Source organism: Nerophis ophidion, linkage group LG07 (genome assembly GCF_033978795.1).
Source record: "Nerophis ophidion isolate RoL-2023_Sa linkage group LG07, RoL_Noph_v1.0, whole genome shotgun sequence".
In the NCBI taxonomy this organism is placed as follows: Eukaryota; Metazoa; Chordata; class Actinopteri; order Syngnathiformes; family Syngnathidae; genus Nerophis; species Nerophis ophidion.
The window spans coordinates 64,894,591-64,913,850 of NC_084617.1; the positions used below are offsets into that span (position 1 = coordinate 64,894,591).

A 19,260-nucleotide genomic window follows, 5' to 3' on the forward strand; every position below is an offset into this window, starting at 1 on the left:
AGAAACACATTTTATTTCTAGAGACTCCGTACCTACTGTCAAAACTCTAAAGACCGACTGCACAGTTCCTGTCTTCACCATAAAAGACCTGTTTCATCCTGCCTGTGCTAACAAAATAAGAGCCTCAGAAAGCTAGCGTGCACAAGCTAGCAAGCTACGGAGTTTGATGCCAATGTATTTCTCCCCCGCCCTCAGCGACCGCTTTCTCACTTGCTTGCCCACCCGCACACTCACTGACGTCACTCACCTGCTGCCAGACATTAAAAGGGCCACACACATATGCTACGCTCATAACAAAGTGTTTAAAAACGAGTATGCAAGTTGGACAAATGAGATGCCAAATCCAACCACTTTCATGTGGTATTGGACAGAAAGGAGGACTTTTTTTTCCTCCATTTGAAAATGCGGACGTTATCAGCACCACTGTCTAATTCCAATCAATGCAAGTCATCAGAATCAAATACACCAACTTATATTCTTGTCTTCATGAAAGAAAGGAATCTATGTGTGTTAAACATGCTTGTATTATCATTAAACACCATTAACTTGTTAACAAAAATGTCTCTTTCATAAATAAATAAATATAAATTATAAATAGGAATGAGGTAGATCTCCTCGACTTGGTCAATTGAAAAGTAGCTCGCCTGCAGAAAAAGTGTGAGCGCCCCTGGTGAGACTTAAATGCTTCTACTGAGGTGGCATCTTGAACTGTTACCGGGAGGGCATTCCAGAGTACTGGAGCCCGAATGGAAAACGCTCTATAGCCCGCAGACTTTTTTTGGGCTTTGGGAATCACTAATAAGCCGGAGTCCTTTGAACGCAGATTTCTTGCCGGGACATATGGTACAATACAGTCGGCAAGATAGGATGGAGCTAGACCGTGTAGTATTTTATACGTAAGTAGTAAAACCTTAAAGTCACATCTTAAGTGCACAGGAAGCCAGTGCAGGTGAGCCAGTATAGGCGTAATGATTACGTCGATATTTTGCCATCACAACATCTTCTTCATTTAAAAAAAAATTTATATTATATTTATAAATTCAAAAAATATGTCCCTGGACACATGAGGACTTTAAAAATGAACAATGTATGATCCTGTAACTACTTGGTATCGGATTGATACCCAAATTTGTGGTATCATCCAGAACTAATGTAAAGCATCCAAACAACAGAAGAATGAGTGGTTATTTCATTTGAACCGAAGTGTAAATCGAATATGTTAAAAGAGAATGTAAGCAGATATTAACAGTAAATGAACAAGTATATTAAAAATTAATTTTCTACCACTTGTCCTTAATATTTTTGACAAAACAATAGAATGTTAAATGACAGAATATGTTACTGCATATGTCAGCAGACTGAATAAGGAGCCTTTGTTTGTTTACTCACTAATAAAATACAAGTTGTCTATTTTATTTAAGAACAAACTTGCAATAAGAAACATATGTTTAATGTACTTTAAGATTTTTTTGTTAAAATAAAGCTAATAATGCAATTTTTTTTGTGGTTTAGAAAACTACCGAAAAGTATCGAAATAATTTTGGTACCGTACCGTACCGGTACCAAAATATTGGTATCGGGACAACGCTAGTTCAGAGATATCAAATATGCAAGACAGTGTTTTCATTAGTTTGGCTCAGAGTAAAGAATTAAAAGCTTTTGTCTGTTGTGTTTAGAAACTTAGGATAACACTCTAGTATGGGGAACATATTCTAAGTAACAAAGACTTAATTTAGAGTTACGGTATTTGGACACTATGTGAACATATAAGGGTTAGGGTTAGTGTTAGGGTTACTGATAAATAATGATTCTGTAGAATATATTTATACTATTCATATATTATATATATATGGGACGTGGCGCAGTGGGAGAGTGGCCGTGCGCAACCCGAGGGTCACTGGTTCAAATCCCACCTAGTACCAACCTCGTCACGTCCGTTGTGTCCTGAGCAAGACACTTCACCCTTGCTCCTGATGGGTGCTGGTTGGCGCCTTGCATGGCAGCTCCCTCCATCAGTGTGTGAATGTGTGCGTGAATGGGTAAATGTGGAAGTAGTGTCACAGCGCTTTGAGTACCTTGAAGGTAGAAAAGCGCTATACAAGTACAACCCATTTATCATTTATTATATATATATATATATATATATATGTTATATATTATTATTATTGTCTATTGTGAGCGAACTGTGGTGCTGAATTTACCCCAGGGATCAATAAAGTACTTTCTATTCTATTCTATAGTAAGGCCATGCAGAATAAGGCCTTAATAAGTATTTATTAATGACTAAATAAGTGTCATGATCCACTACTGGGATCATGTCATATTCTGTTTTTGTTCCTTCTTGGTATGGTGTTGTTATTTTGTCTTCCTTAGTTCCTGGTGGCACTTCCTGTTTTGTTCTGTTCCCATAGTAACCCATTTGTGTCACCTGCCTGTTGTCTTTCACGCGCACCTGTCTTTGATTATTTTCCTCCCTATTGAAGCCTGCCTTTGTTTGTCATTCAGCCTCACAGTGTAATTTGCTTTCCATGCAACAGGTGACGTCGCTATCCCGCATTGTGGTAACTACTTGACTATATTCAATTAGCTTCCACGCTATTTGTGTGTTTATTTTCCCAGCTCACATGCTGGGAAAATAAACACAGTTTATTTTTATTTTTTTAGTTCTATCTAGCTCACATGCTAGTTCTGTTGGTTTTTGTTGTTAGTGCCTTTGTGCAAGTATTTTGGTTCTTAGTCTGTTTTATAGTAAGAATAAATCTTCATTCCTACCTTCACGCTGTGTTCCATTCCAATTGCATCCACGAGAGAAACGCAACCACGCCACGATGCCAGCTAAGCGTCACAATAAGAGCCAATATGTTATTAATTTGCATGTTAATAAGCAACTAATTAATGGTGAATATGTTTCCCATACTAAAGTGTTACCGACTTACTGGTTGTATAATAAAGCCATGCAGAATAAGGCCTTAATAAGTACTTAATAATGACTAAATAAGAGCCAATATGTTACTAATTTGCATGTTAATAAGAAACTAATTCATGGTGAATATATGTTCCCCATACTAAAGTGTTACCAAACTTAGATATCGGGAAAATGTCTCACTAGAGAGGTTGTACAATGCAATTTACTATTTACCCAGCTATTAAAGCTTTATAGGAATATGTAATAAATCCATGCAATTATACTAATACTGTCGGTATATGATTCAATAAGGGGGGACCGCAACCACCCAGTAAATTCCACACGTAATTTTCAGGCATCGGCAACGTGAGCTAATGACAACATCAGGGGAGCCGCTGAAAGCCAAACAACTCGAGGCAAAACTCGACTTGAAAGCATCAACAAACAGCTCGAGTTGCCTTGACGCTCGCGTTCACTCATTTCCAGGATTTTTTTTTTTAAAAAGCCCAAAATGGAGTTCTCTCGAAAATGACTAACCACTTGAACACTCTGTCTTGTTTCGTTTAACCATCAGGACAGAAATACAGACATCCCATCAAAGCATTGTTATTGTATCTATTCATGGGAGGAATCACCATTGCGTCGTTTTTGTTTTGTTCATAAACTGTTCAAGTCTGCACAGTTATTACGGCCAGAAGCCCGACAATACTCCGCACAATCTCCCTTATGATACCTTTTGAAATATTTATAGAGCGATCCATCACCGGCTGCGTCTGCAGAGGAGCTGAGGTATTACCTAACTGGTTTTGTACAAATGGACTCCCATCAAAGAAATCGCAAGAGAAGAAATCAAATCCATATCTAAAAGATTTAAGAGACATATTGCGTATCGCTCTGTCGGTTTTTACTGCAGCAAACCACATAAAGAGTTTCATCAAATAATATGATAAAAATGCTGATAGTGTTTATGCAGCTGTGCCAGTCCCTTTAGATTTGTTGAAATGTGCTTTCTTCTTTCCTTACATGTTACGACGTTCTAGTAGCCAATATGTAATGTAGGGTTGTCCAAAAGTACTCAGACCATAACACGGTTTTTATTATGCTTAAAAATGAAGTGTGGACTCTCAGTAATCTTTTAAAAGGCCAGGCTATACATTATCGGTTGGGGACTACTCTGTACCGGACTGGACTCTCACTGTTATGATAGATCCACTATAGACTGGAATCTCACACTATTATGTTAGATCCACTATGGACTGGACTGTCACACTATTATGTTAGATCCACTATGGACTGGACTCTCACACTATTATGCTAGATCCACTATGGACATGACTCTCACTATTATGCTAGATTCACTATGGACTGGATTCTGACTATTATTTTATATCCACTATGGACTGGATTCTGACTATTATGTTGGATCCAGTATGGACTGGACTCTCACTATTATGTTAGGTCCACTATGGACTGGACTCTCACTATTATGTTAGATCCACTATGGACTGGATTCTGACTATTATGTTGGATCCACTATGGACTGGATTCTGACTATTATGTTGGATCCACTATGGACTGGACTCTCACTATTATATTAGGTCCACTATGGACTGGACTTTCACTATTATGTTAGATCCACAATGGACAGAAATCTTACACTAATATGTTAGATCCACTATGAACCGGGCTCTCACACTATTATGTTAGATCCACTATGGACTGGACTCTCACACTATTATGCTAGATCCACTATGGACTGGACTCTCACACTATTATGCTAGATCCACTATGGACTGGACTCTCACACTATTATGTTAGATCCACTATAGACTGGACTGTCACACTATTATGTTAGATCCACTATGGACTGGACTCTCACACTATTATGCTAGATCCACTATGGACTGGACTCTCACACTATTATGTTAGATCCACTATGGACTGGACTCTCACACTATTATGCTAGATCCACTATGGACTGGACTCTCACACTATTATGTTAGATCCACTATAGACTGGACTGTCACTATTATGTTAGATCCACTACGGACTGGACTCTCACTATTATGTTAGATCCAATATGGACTGGACTCTCACTATTATGTTAGATCCACTATGGACTGTCACACTATTATGTTAGATCCACTATGGACTGGACTGTCACATTATTATGTTAGATCCACTATGGACTGGACTCTCACACTATTATGCTAGATCCACTATGGACATGACTCTCACACTATTATGCTAGTTTCACTATAGACTGGATTCTGACTATTATGTAGGATCCACTATGGACTGGACTCTCACTGTTATGTTAGATCCACAATGGACTGGATTCTGACTATTATTTTAGATCTACCATGGACTTGATTCTGACTATTATGTTAGATCCACTATGGACTGGACTCTCACTGTTATGTTAGATCCACAATGGACTGGATTCTGACTATTATTTTAGATCCACTATGGACTTGATTCTGACTATTATGTTAGATCCACTATGGACTGGATTCTGACTATTATGTTGGATCCACTATGGACTGGACTCTCACTATTATGTTAGATCCACAATGGACTGGATTCTGACTATTATGTTAGATCCACTATGGACTGGATTCTGACTATTATGTTGGATCCAGTATGGACTGGACTCTCACTATTATGTTAGGTCCACTATGGACTGGACTCTCACTATTATGTTAGATCCACTATGGACTGGATTCTGACTATTATGTTGGATCCACTATGGACTGGACTTTCACTATTATGTTAGATCCACAATGGACTGGATTCTGACTATTATGTTAGATCCACTATGGACTGGATTCTGACTATTATGTTGGATGCACTATGGACTGGACTCTCACACTATTATGTTAGATCCACTATGGACTGGGCTCTCACACTATTATGTTAGATCCACTATGGACTAGACTCTCAAACTATTATGTTAGTTCCACTATGGACTAGACTCTCAAACTATTATGTTAGTTCCACTATGGACTGGACTCTCATACTATTATGTTAGATCTACTATAGACTGGACTCACACTATTATGTTAGATCCACTATGGACTGGACTCTCATACTATTATGTTAGATCCACTATGGACTGGACTTTCACTATTATGTTAGATCCACTATGGACTGGACTCTCACACTATTATGTTAGATCCACTATGGACTAGACCCTCACTGTTATGTTAGATCCACTATGGACTGGACTCTCACACTATTATGTTAGATCCACTATGAATGGGGCGAAGGTCACCATTTTTGTGAACAAATGCCTGTGCAAATTGTTTAAGAACAACATTTCTCAACCAGTTATTGCAAGGAAGTAATGGATTTCAACATCTACGGTCTGTAATATAGTCAAAAGGTTCAGAGAATCTGGAGACATCACTGCATGTAAGCAGCAAGGCTGAAAACCAGCAGTCTATTCAATTGAATATAAGTTGAAAAGGGTTAGCAAATCATTGTATTCTGTTTTTATTTACCATTTACACAACGTGCCAACTTCACTGGTTTTGGGGTTTGTAAAAAGCAGTGCTACAAGAATGTCAAATAAAGGGACATTTTTCAAAAAGGCATCAGAACAGGACTGCAGTTCCTGTGAGGAGCCAGGTGTGATGTCATCAAGCCATTGTCTGCAAATTAGACCGTGCAACATCATCATATCGATTAGGAAACAGACGGTGCCTCGTCTCTCCTGCATTGTGTTTCAGGGTCCTGTTGCTGACCGGGACGTTAACCCCCAACATGGCCACCATTGTCCTGTCCATCGCGACTTCCTCACAGCTCCCCAAGATAGCAGACACTCTGCATCCTTGGCACATCAATCCCAGGGTCTTAACGCATGTCTGTGATGTTTCACGACCCTTTTCTTTCAGTCTATATCAGACCTGGGCAAATTAAGGCCCGGGGGCCACATTCCCAAATCATTGTTTTAGATCTTTAAGATGGAAAGTGTAGCTGCCATTATCATGTCTTCTAATGTCCGTAAGTCTTGAACTACCGTATTTCCTTGAATTGCCGCCGGGTATATAGTATGCGCCTGCCTAGAATTACTGCCGGGTCAAACTCGTTTCGCAAAATAATTAGCGCATGCTTAGCATTACCGCCGGCTCAGGATTAACGCCTGGTCAAACTCGTTTCGCAAAATATTATTTTTATTAGCGCATGTCTCGAATTTCCGCCGAGTCAAACTCGTTTCGCAAAATAATTATCAAATGCCTAAAATTTCCGCTGGGTCAAACTCGTCACGTCACCTCTTATCATTTTCAAAATGGAGGAGGCTGATTTCAATAATTTGAAATCGCATAAAGGGAAGACGATTAAAAACTATTCAGTAGGATTTAAGGTCCAAGCTATTGAATACGCTAAAAAAGAACAGGAAGCAGCTATGTTTTATTAATATACCGTAGCTGTGTGTGCCAAATATGAGTCATTAAATGACTACCGCTTCCTGGTGACAGAGGGCGCTAGTGATCCTTCTTGCGACTACTCGGCTGCAGAAGAAGTGACAACAAGCAGCAAGAGTGAGCAGTGATCGTTTATTTATTTCCTCTCGCTTGCACTTTTGACATGGAGGATTACATATCTAAAATAAAACAGTTTTCTAAACTGGACTTTCAATCGAAGCAGGAGGTGATAAAGGAAGATCTCCATCGAGACAGAGAGACTTTCAAATCTGAAGAAAGATAAGGAAGATTTCTATAAAGAAATTATCGATGCTTTTGATCAGAAGGAGCTGCGCATGGACTTCATTTATAAGTAAAGGTAAGACCATAATAATGTTTTTTTTATTAAATGTGCTTTTCATGATGGTATCCTTACATCACACTCAAATTTATAAGCGCATGACTAAATTTACCGCATGCCTTTGGTAAGCGGCAGAGTGAGAAGAGGTTTTAAAATAATTAGCGCATGCTTGCCTTTACCGCATGCCTTTGGTAAACGCCGGAGTGAAAAGAGGTTTTAAATTAATCAGCGCCCCAGCAACAATTTAAGGAAATACGGTATACAAAGTATTTCAATGGTTGGAATCTGCACTTTAGAATGATATACTAGTTACTATGGTAATCTAATTACTTACTATGGTAATCTAATTAGTTACTATGGTAATCTAAGTCACAGCAGCTCAGACCCGGCACCAAGCAGTGTGGGTGGGGAGCGTTTCCACAGAGTGTTTTCAAAGTGTGGAATGCGGGTGTCAGGGACATACGCCTAAGGAGATTTTTACAACAGAGTTCTAAAACTTAGTGACATATCAGATACATCAGATCGTAGGTGGGTTTTCTTTTTACCCTTCGCGTTCATATTTCGCTAAGTTTGTTGTGTTTTGCTTGATTGTAAAACATGTCGATCGAGAGAGGGTGTGACCTTCATATGTGGTCAATATTCAGTGTTTTATTGTTCATAGTTAATATTGTTGTCAGGTTCAAAAACTGATGACATCTATTAATCAGACAAGAAGCAAGGAACCATGCAGAGACAGAGTTCAATTTAGGTCATGAGGAGAACAAATGGCGCTGCACACTTAGTCACAGTCTCACCCTACAATCTAGGGTTCAGCTCCCACGTCCCTCTTTTTATTTCTATATCTATTGTGATATCAAAGTCAATGTGGAGAGGCGGATCTGACGGAGCGACAGGGCGCGCTGAAGCCCGGCCCAAGATGGCGGCAAGGAGGCAGAGAATGCGGCCGAGCGGAGAGGCGTGGCGTGCCGGGAGCGACGCTGTAATCATGTGCAGGGGAGAAGGAGGAGAGATCGGGGCAGAAGGAGGAGGAGAGCCCGCAGCAGCGGCCGAAGAACGGAAACAAAGAGCAGAAGAGGACGACGACGACGTCGGCTGAAAAGCTGACGGTGAGCGAGCAGAAGGAGAGGAGCAGCTGAAAAGCGATCCGACCTGAAGACAAAGCTTTATTTAAAAAAATAGAAGAGTCAAACCTGCTCAAAAGCAATGTCCTGCCTGAGTGGTCCATGGAACCCGAGCGACGACGGCAAAAGTCGTTCACGTTTGGCGCCCAACCTGGCTAGGACCACCGTAGGCGGGGGAGGACGATCCCCTGTGGGCTCTCGTGGGCGCACTGGCCGGGCTTGCGGCAAGCAGCCGTCAGAATTGCTGACTCCTGCAGGCGCTGGCGGACCAGGTGGGGAGGGACGGCGAGTGCCCCCCCAATAATAAAGAAGAAGAAGACTGGGGGTACATGTGGTCGTGGCCGCTTTCACTTCCCGCTCCTGGAAAAAAAAGGGGGGTAGTATACTCAGCCGGTCGGAACCCCGGCTTGCACCTGGCGATGGAGGACTGCGGAGAGGCGGATCTGACAGAGCGGCAGGGCATGCTGGAACCCGGCCCAAGATGGCGGCAAGGAGGCGGAGAATGCGACCGAGCGGAGAGACGGGGCGTGCCGGGAGCGACGCCGCAATCATGTGCAGGGGAGAAGGAGGTGAGATTGGAGCAGAAGGAGGAGGAGAGCCCGCAGCAGAGACAGAGTATTGGAAACAAAGAGCAGACGAGCACGACGACGACGGCGGCTGAAAAGCAGACCGTGAGCGAGCAGAAGTATAGGAGCAGCTGAAAAGCGATCCGACCTGAAGACAAAGCTTTATTTCAAAAAGTAAAAGAGTCAAACCTGCTCAAAAGCAATTTCCTTCCTGAGTGGTCCATGGAACCCGAGCAACGACGGCAAAAGTCGTTCACAGTCGGGCTCTCCTGTTATGTCCATTTCCTGGTGAAGGTCTTTTTTACAAGCCACACAAATCGATTATTTTTCACCATAGCAGAATCACATGAATATACACACACCTGTACAATCTGGGGGACGGCGTGGCAAAGTTGGGAGAGTGGCCGTGCCAGCAATCTGAGGGTTCCTGGTTCAATCCCCACCTTCTACCATCCTAGACATTAGTCCGTTGTGTCCTTGAGCAAGACACTTCACCCTTTCTCCTGATGGGTCGTGGTTAGGGTGAATGTGGAAATAGTGTCAAAGCTCTTTGAGTTCCTTAAAAAAAGGTAGAAAAGCGCTATAAAAGTACAAACCCCATTTCCATATGAGTGGGGAAATTGTGTTAGATGTAAATATAAACGGAATACAATGTTTTGCAAATCATTTTCAACCCATATTCAGTTGAATATGCTACAAAGACAACATATTTGATGTTCAAACTGATAAACATTTTTTTTTGCAAATAATCATCAACTTTAGAATGTGATGCCAGCAACATGTGACAAAGAAGTTGGGAAAAGTGGCGATAAATACTGATAAAGTTGAGGAATGCTCATCAAACACTTATTTGGAACATCCCGCAGGTGTACAGGCTAATTGGGAACAGGTGGGTGCCATGATTGGGTATAAAAACAGCTTCCAGTCTTTCACAAGAAAGGATGGGGCGAGGTACACCCTTTTGTCCACAACTGCGTGAGCAAATAGTCAAACAGTTTAAGAACAACGTTTCTCAAAGTGCAATTGCAAGAAATTTAGGGATTTCAACATCTACGGTCCATAATATCATCAAAAGGTTCAGAGAATCTGGAGAAATCACTCCATGTAAGCGGCATGGCCGGAAACCAACATTGAATGACCGTAACCTTCGATCCCTCAGACGGCACCGTATCAAAAACCGACATCAATCTCTAAAGGATATCACCACCCGGGCTCAGGAACACTTCAGAAAACCACTGTCACTAAATACAGTTGGTCGCTATATCTGTAAGTGCAAGTTATAGCTCTACTATGCAAAGTGAAATCTATTTTTATCAACAACATCCAGAAACGCCGCCGGCTTTTCTGGGCTTGAGATCATCTAAGATGGACTGATGCAAAGTGGAAAAGTGTTCTGTGGTCTGACGAGTCCACATTTCAAATTGTTTTTGGAAATATTCGACATTGTGTCATCCGGACCAAAGGGGAAGCGAACCATCCAGACTGTTCAAAAGCCAGCATCTGTGATGGTATGGGGGTGCATTAGTGCTCAAGGCATGGGTAACTTACACTACACATCTGTGAAGGCACCATTAATGCTGAAATGTACATACAGGTTTTGGAACAACATATGCCGTCCTTTTCATGGACGCCCCTGCTTATTTCAGTAAGTCAATGCCAAGCCACATTCAGCACATGTTACAACAGCGTGGCTTCATAAAAAAAAAGAGTGCGAGTGCATTTCAATATGCATCTCTTGAGAAAAATGTATTCAAGATATATCAGCTGGAAAAGTGTGATTGAATGTTCACATTGGGCAGAAATATTCCATGACCTAAGTTGTTCACCTCCTTGCTTGCATGCGTGTACAAAAGCCTCTTGGAAGTATTTGTTGTTTATTACTTTTCCAGATAGCGATCGCTGGCCTGATGAAGCGGCCAAATGTGGCTGACGTCTTTCTTACCTCCCTTCTTCTCGCAGTAGCCAGCCGACATTAGAGCACCTTTGTTGATTCCCGTGCGTTCGGCTTTTCTCCTGCCGAACACAAAGCTGCTTCTGATCTGGATGTCCAGTGCTTCCTCGTTAACCAACACCAAATGTTTCCACGTTGACTTTCGAAAACAGATGTTTGAATGAGCTTTTTTTTTTAATACTTAACATCTCATCCACGAGAGGTCAATTGAATGTACATAACCCGAAACCAGTGAAGTTGGCACATTGTGTAAATGGTAATAAAAACAGAATACAATGATTTGCAAATCCTTTTCAACTTATATTCAATTGAATAGACTGCAAAGACAAGATATTTATTGTTCCAAATGAGAAAATGTTTTTTTTTTTTTTTTTTAAATAATAATTAACATAGAATTTCATGGCTGCAACACGTGCCAAAGTAGTTGGGAAAGGGCATGTTCACCACTGTGTTACATCACCTTTTCTTTTAACAACACTCAATATACGTTTGGGAACTGAGGAAACTAATTGTTGAAGCTTTGAAAGTGGAATTCTTTCCCATTCTTGTTTTATGTAGAGCTTCAGTCCGGCTTCTCCGCTGTCCTATTTTACGCTTCATAATACGCCACACATTTTCGATAGGGGACAGGTCTGGACTGCAGGCGGGACAGGAAAGTATCCGCACTCTTTTACTACAAAGCAACGCTGTTGTAACACGTCGCTTGGCATTGTCTTGCTGAAATAAGCAGGGGCGTCAATGATAACATTGCTTGGATGACAACATTGTTGCTCCAAAACCTATATGTACCTTTCAGCATTAATGGTGCCTTCACAGATGTGTAAGTTACCCATGCCTTGGGCACTAATACACCCTCATACCATCACAGATGCTGGCTTTTGAACTTTGCGCCTGGAACAATCCGAATGGTTCTTTTCCTCTTTGTTCCGGAGGACACCACCTCCACAGTTTCCAAAAAATATTTGAAATGTGGGAACGTCAGACCACAGAACACTTTTCAACTTTGCATCAGTCCATCTTAGATGAGCTCGGGCCCAGCGAAGACGCCGGCGTTTCTGGGTGTTGTTGATAAATGGCTTTGGCTTTGCTTAGTAGAGTTTTAACTTGCACTTACAGATGTAGCGACTAATTGTAGTTACTGACAGTGGTTATCTGATGTGTTCCTGAGCCCATGTGGTGATATCCTCTAGACACTGATGTCGCTTTTTGTTACAGTACCGCCTGAGGGATTGAAGGTCACGGGCATTCAATATTTTTTAAGCTTAAATGCGGTGAATTCTTCAGATTCTCTGAACTTTTTGATGATATTATGGACCGTATATGGTGAAATCCCTAAAATTCCTTGCAATAGCTGATTGAGAAATGTTGTTCTTAAACAATTTGCTCAGGCATTTTGTTCACAACGTGGTGACCCTCGCTCCATCCTTGTTTGTGAATGACTGAGCATTTCCTGGAAGCTGCTTTTATAGCCAATCAAGGCACCCACCTGCTCTCAATTAGCCTGTTCACCTGTGGGATGTTCCAAATAAGTGTTTGATGCAGGTTCTCAGTCTTTTTTGCCACTTGTGCCAGCTTTTTCTGAAACATGTTGCAGTTATCAAATTCCAAATGAGCTAATATTTGCAAAAAATAAAGTTTTCCAGTTCGAACGTTAAGTATATTTTCTTTGCAGTCTATTCAACTGAATATAGGTTGAAAAAGATTTGCAAATCATTGTATTCTGTTTTTATTTACAATTTACACGCGTCAACTTTACTAGTTTTGGGTTTTGTGTATTAAAGACATAATGAGAAATAGTTGCTGGTGCCATCAAACGCCCCAGAAATTGCAACAAAAGGAGGTGAATGACACATTTTAAAAAGTGTTGTATTTTTTTTATTCCTGCACATATTCAACATAACATTTACAATAAAATATGTGTAGGCTCAGCACTTTGTTCACTAAAAAAAAAATACAAAAGCTAACTTTTTCCGCTTGTTATGTATATCAGCACCACAAGATCACACATCATATTGTGTTAAATGTCATCAACGTAAAGCTTTTTTCATCCGCACCACACAACCAAGAAGTGCTTGTAAAAATGGTGTTCTCTGTAGAACAGGGGTGTCCAAACTTTATCCACTGAGGGCCGCACACTGAAAAATCCGATTTTATTTTAAAAAACAATACAATATATGTATAAAAAAAATATTCATTTCGCCCTCCACTCAGGCTTGATCCCAGGTACCCCAAAGGGTTTATATCAAAAAATATTTGAAAAATGTGTCATTATTCAGTATTATTTTAATTATTATTCAAGTTTTAAATCAACATTAGGTCTGTCAATATAATGATTTAAAAAAATGTAAGTTGTAATCTCTTTTTGTCACAAAAAACATGTTTTTTAATGGAAAAATCACAAAATACGCAATATTTTCACCCAATATTTTTTTAAGCGGAATATTTCAGATGATATAATAATTGGAGCATTAAAAAAGGTCAATAACTCACAAACACCATTGATTTTAATTATTATTTTTCGAGCAATGACGTTAAAAAACAAATCACACTAAAATTATTGGGGATCCAAAAGGGTCCTACTCATTAAAGTGTTAGAAAATAAATTAAACATTTTTTTTACTCTTTAATTTTAACACAATAATCTCGAGATCAACTTCAGATCTATCTGTCACTTATAAGTTTTATTGTTGTTTATGTTTGTTCATTTTAGGTCCTTTAAAAAAAAAACAGCTCAGTTTTAATAAGGCAAACACAAAATATGCACCATTTTCCCCAAAAATATCTCAAAGTGGACGAATTAACATGACGTAATTGGAGCCTTGAATAGGTCAATAATTCATAATGACATTGATTTTGATTCATTATTATTTTGTAAAGAAAGAAACAGCCTGCATGGCAGCTTTGTGTTATTGGAGCAAACATTGCAACATTTTCTTGTTACATTTCACCCGTTTTCTCCTTTATATCACTTTTTACGTTTTAAAAATGTTGTATTTTTCAAATGTGCCGTAGGGCCATTAAAAAATTACCTGCGGGCCCCACTTTGGACACCCCTGCTGTAGAACTTCAGCACCAGTTGAATCACGTCCACTCACGGTTTGTGATACATCCAGAAAGGCACTTTGAAACATATTTACATTCTACCAAAATGCAAAGAGTACAAAAACACGACAGGTGGCTCAAGTAGATGAAATAAATACTAAAAATGGGAAAAGTTGTTGGACAAACTGTGCATTGTTATTACGAATAAACACACTCTTCTCAGGGCTACTTGGGCTTATGTTTCCTCTCATTAAACATCCTCTACTGGTGAATAACACATTTAAACACTGAAAGAGAGTTAGATTCTGCTTGTTTGTTAATCTCAGTGCTCACAGCACAGGTGTCAAACTCATCACCTGGTAAAATAGTCTGTCAATACGGCATTTAATCATTTTTGATTCGTGCATTAACATTTTGAACCGTCCGTCCATCCATTTACTACCGCTTATTCCCTATGGGGTGGCGGGGGTGGGTGCTGGTGGCTATCTCAGCATTAATCGGGCGGACAAGTCGCCACCTCATCACAGCATTTTGAACCATTTAAATGCAATTCTTAGCTCGATATTGTTTGCTACAACAAGGTGTTTTTTTTTGTCATGAAAACCCTTTATACACTAGCTACTCTTAAAGGGGCTTTTTACATTTTTTTTTTATTTTGCCTATCATTCACAATCATTATGAAAGACATGACGATTGATGTTTTTTTTTTTGCATTCAAAATATTAAATAAATGCCATCAAAAGTTCACTTACAATGGAGCTTATGGGAGCTGTGCAGTTCTGCCTATAAAACCCTTAAAACCACATCCAAACACATTTTATATACATAATGTGAGTCCAGATGTCCGATAATATCGGACTGAAGATATTATTGGCTTTAAAATGTAATATCGGAAATTATTGGTATCGGTTTCAAAAGATAAAACGTATGACTTTTTAAGACGCCGCTGTGTACACGCACGTAGGGAGAAGTACAGAGTGCCAATAAACCCTAAAAGCACTGCCTTTATCTACGGCTTTTCACATACACAAGTAAATGCGACGCATACTTGGTCAACAGCTAAACAGGTCACACTGAGGGTGGCCGTATAAACAACTTTAACAGTGTTGCAATTATGCGCCACACTGTGAACCCACACCAAACAAGAATGACAAACACATTTCGGGAGAACATCCGCACCGTAACGCAACATAAACACAACAGAACAAATACCCAGAACCCCTTGCAGCACTAACTCTTCTGGGACGTTACTGTCAGGTTTGTCCCTGACAGTTTGACTATGTTTTAGTTTTTCCTCTGCATTTGTCTTTTTTTCCTCTGTGTGTGTGTAGTGTTTCCTGTCAGCACTCTTATTTTGTTGGCTTCCTGTCTTTCTCCCTGTGTGCTGTGTCCCCTCAGCTACGGCTGATTGGCACCTGGCCACACCTGGTGTCAATCAGCCTGCTCCTATATAGACCTGTTTTCTCCTCCAGTCTGTGCTGGATTATTGTCATGTATTGTCGCTCCTGTCGTGTCGTGTTGCGTCTTTGCAGCGTAGCGGTAAGCTAAATTTCGGTAGCTGTTTATAGCTTACTGTTTTTTGTTCACTGCTTCTAGTTTGTTTTCATACTACAAGTAAGGATTTATATTTCCTGCTCGTTATCGTCTAGCTCCCATGCTAGCTCTTTTAGTTTGTTATCCGCCTTGTGCGCTTTTTGTCAGTACCCTTTTTGTTTGTTCTTGTCCTGGTATTTTAATTAAATCATGTTTCCTTACTCAAAGCCTGCCTCCTTCTCTGCATCTTGGGGTTCGTCACAGACTACCTCTGACAGTTACAATATACACCCCCCGATACAACCTTGTTACATTGTTTAAAGCATCCAGTGGGACATCAGAACAAAATTAGACATAATAATGAGTTAATTCCAAATCTGTATATATTGTTATCCGTTGATATCAGAATCAGTAATTAAGAGTTGGACAATATCGGAATGTTGGATATCGGCAAAAAAGCCATTCTCGGACATCTCTAAATGTAAGTATATATGTAATGCAGTAAAGAATATATTCATAATAACATCTAATATTTACGTATTTAGATCATTTTAAGCATATGTGGCGCATTCATTTAAAAAAACGCATCACATATGCTATTTATTTTCTTAATCATCACTGATTATTACTCACTGCAGATTTTATGAGAGCCAACAAACATAATAAAACATCACATACTGTCATTAAGATGACAGATGACATAATCTCCACGAAGAAAAAAGATGCGGGGGACAATTTCGGGCTCTAAATGACTGTCAAGAAGTGTACAAACTCGTCGGATTACCTACTCAGATTTCTTCTGTCCGGGTGAGATGCATGATTTATGATCTACAATAAACGTGCAGGGATCAAGGAAGCGAGGAAGCAGGAGACCATTCGATGAGGCAAACATAGGGACACGTGGAGGTGATGACGGCGCCGCTATAAATAGCATGTCTGAGTTAGCGCTTATAATAACAATAACAATATAATGGGTAATATTCAAAACACAAAATGTAAATGGAGTATTGTTGGCGTTTTTTTAATGGTTATTTATTAGATTTTATGGGTGCTCCTGTTGGCTTTAACCTCTTAAGGCCCAAGCTGTTTGTTTACATCAGGGGTGTCAAACTCAAATACAGAGTGGGCCAAAATTTAAAACTGAACAAAGTTGTGGGCCAAGGTTGAACAAATTAACATTTTAATAGGGACCCAAACAAGTTTTGCATTAAATATTGAACAAGCAAGGCTTATATAACTTTATAGTGACATGCAAAATCGAGTTTCAAATCATAATAATAATAATTAAAAAATATCAATGGCATATCAAATCAAATTTAAATACAAACTAAATGCCTCTTTTCTATTTGCAGCCTTCTGAGGTAAATATCAAAATATATTGTAGCGTCCCGAAAGAGTTAATGCTGCAAGTGGTTCTGGGTATTTGTTCTGTTGTGTCTATGTTATGTTACAGTGCACATGTTTTCCCGAAATGTGTTTGTGATTCTTGTTTGGTGTGAGTTCACAGTGTGGCGCATATTTGTAACAGTAGTAAAGTTGTTTATACAGCCACCCTCAGTGTGACCTGTATTGCTGTTGACCAAGTATGCGTTGCATTCACGTATGTGTGTGTAATAATTATGCGAGTGGGCCTGCACGCTGTTTGTATGGAGGAAATGCGGATGTGACGACAGGTTGTAGAGAATGCTAAAGGCAGTGCCTTTAAGGCACGCCCTCGATATTGTTGTCCGGGTGGAAATCGGGAGAATGCGTGCCTCGGGAGGGGCACTGAACTTCGGGAGGATTGGGAAGTGTGAGAAATTGCGGTGTTACAGCGGCACAGCTGCTGTGTAATAACGGCGGGCCAGCTGTAATGTTAATTTGATATTGCCTCAAGGGCCAAATTAAATTACACGGCAGGCCAAATTTGGCCCGCGGGCCAGAGTTTGACACCCATGGTTTACATGATTTTTTTTATCTCTTTGCTATTTGGGCTTATTGGACCCTAATCAAAATAAAAACTAAAAATCATCTTTTTATATGATGTACTTAGTCCGTAAGTACACTAATGTGTACTTCATGTGTGGTGACATGCTAATTTTTATTTTTACACTATTTTTTTCCAAATTCCATTGTATGTTATACTCTTCTGACACCACCAGATGGCAGTATAAGTGTCCATATGTCGGCATAAGACCCCAATTCAGTAGTGTACACACATTTGGAAATAAGAGCTAAAAGCTGCTGTCCACGCATGTGGCCACTAAGGCCTTTACAGGCTTATGGAGCTTTTATTTCCATGTTAGAATGCATTAAAAAAAAAAAATTGATCCGTTGTCATGTCTTTCATAATGATTGTGAACAATAGGCGAAATTCCCCCCAAAAAGTGCAGTTTCCCTTTAAACATCTGCTATTTACTTTTGACTGCCGATCCGAAGCATGTTTTACATCACTTTGTTGGTAAACAATGATAATAATCAAGCGAAGTAACTGTGTAATAGCCAGTCTCTCCAGAGTTCTACAGGTTTTTTCGTTGCAGCATTTTCAAAAAGTTGTGGAAAAAATTGTCCAGGGAGGCATATGATTGGTTGGACGTTGTGTTCGAGCACCGCTGGGACAAATTCGATTGGTTAAAATGTCGATGACTTGCAGGGATTGGACAAACTTGCGAGAGATTGGTTGAATATGCGTGAATTGGTACGATCGCCACATTGCAAAATCCTGGGAGGACTAACTTCTGATGGCCCCCGGCCAGGACTGCGATGTGGCCCCATGATGAAAGTGAGTTTGACAACTTACAGTAAATAATAGATGCATTGCACTTTCAATTTTTGGGGAAAAGATATTTGGACGTATTCACTTCTCAGTACAAATGTTTAGTTCTTTGTTTTAGTCAGTCACAGATAGGAACACATCTGAGTGTTCTCTGACTGACCATGTCCTCTTTGTCGGACAGAGTTCTGGGGAACGGCCTTTGGTTTCAAAGACTTATACGGAGCAAAGTCACTAAGGATGCTCAGTAGGGAAACGGCGAGATGGATATGTAGATGATGAAAATACTCCGATAGGTCACACGACCCTGCTGCGAAATGGTGGTGGCTTGCACCTTGAGCCGCGTTAGACCTGGTCGGTCCAGAAGCTGCAGTGTGAAGATGATTCCCCTTCCTGCTTCGTCCCTGATGCCAAACATGCGGCCGCTTGGACCGGCTTCGGATTCTTGCTCCAGTATGAGAAAAGACGTGCTCTCCTGCAGGACGCCTGACTCCGAGAAAGCCGACAAACGTACCACGTTGTGATTGGCTGGTATGCCGGAGGGAAGAGTGAGGAGTTTGTACTGTAGGAGCAGAGGTGAACCTCCTGTGGCGCAGTCCCGAGAACATGGCCTGTAGCAAGTC

The 19,260-nt window shown here is 40.3% G+C and overlaps 1 protein-coding gene across 1 annotated transcript in view; it reads right to left on the reverse strand.

The window, feature by feature from the left end:
- Positions 1 to 13,162: 13,162 nt before the first annotated feature.
- The window catches only part of hmcn2 (hemicentin 2), a 229,065-nt gene continuing 222,967 nt past the window's right edge, over positions 13,163 to 19,260 (reverse strand). Inside the window, exon 81 of the mRNA XM_061906866.1 lies at positions 13,163 to 19,260. Coding sequence (XP_061762850.1) covers positions 18,882 to 19,260 — 379 coding nt within the window. The 3' untranslated portion in view covers positions 13,163 to 18,881.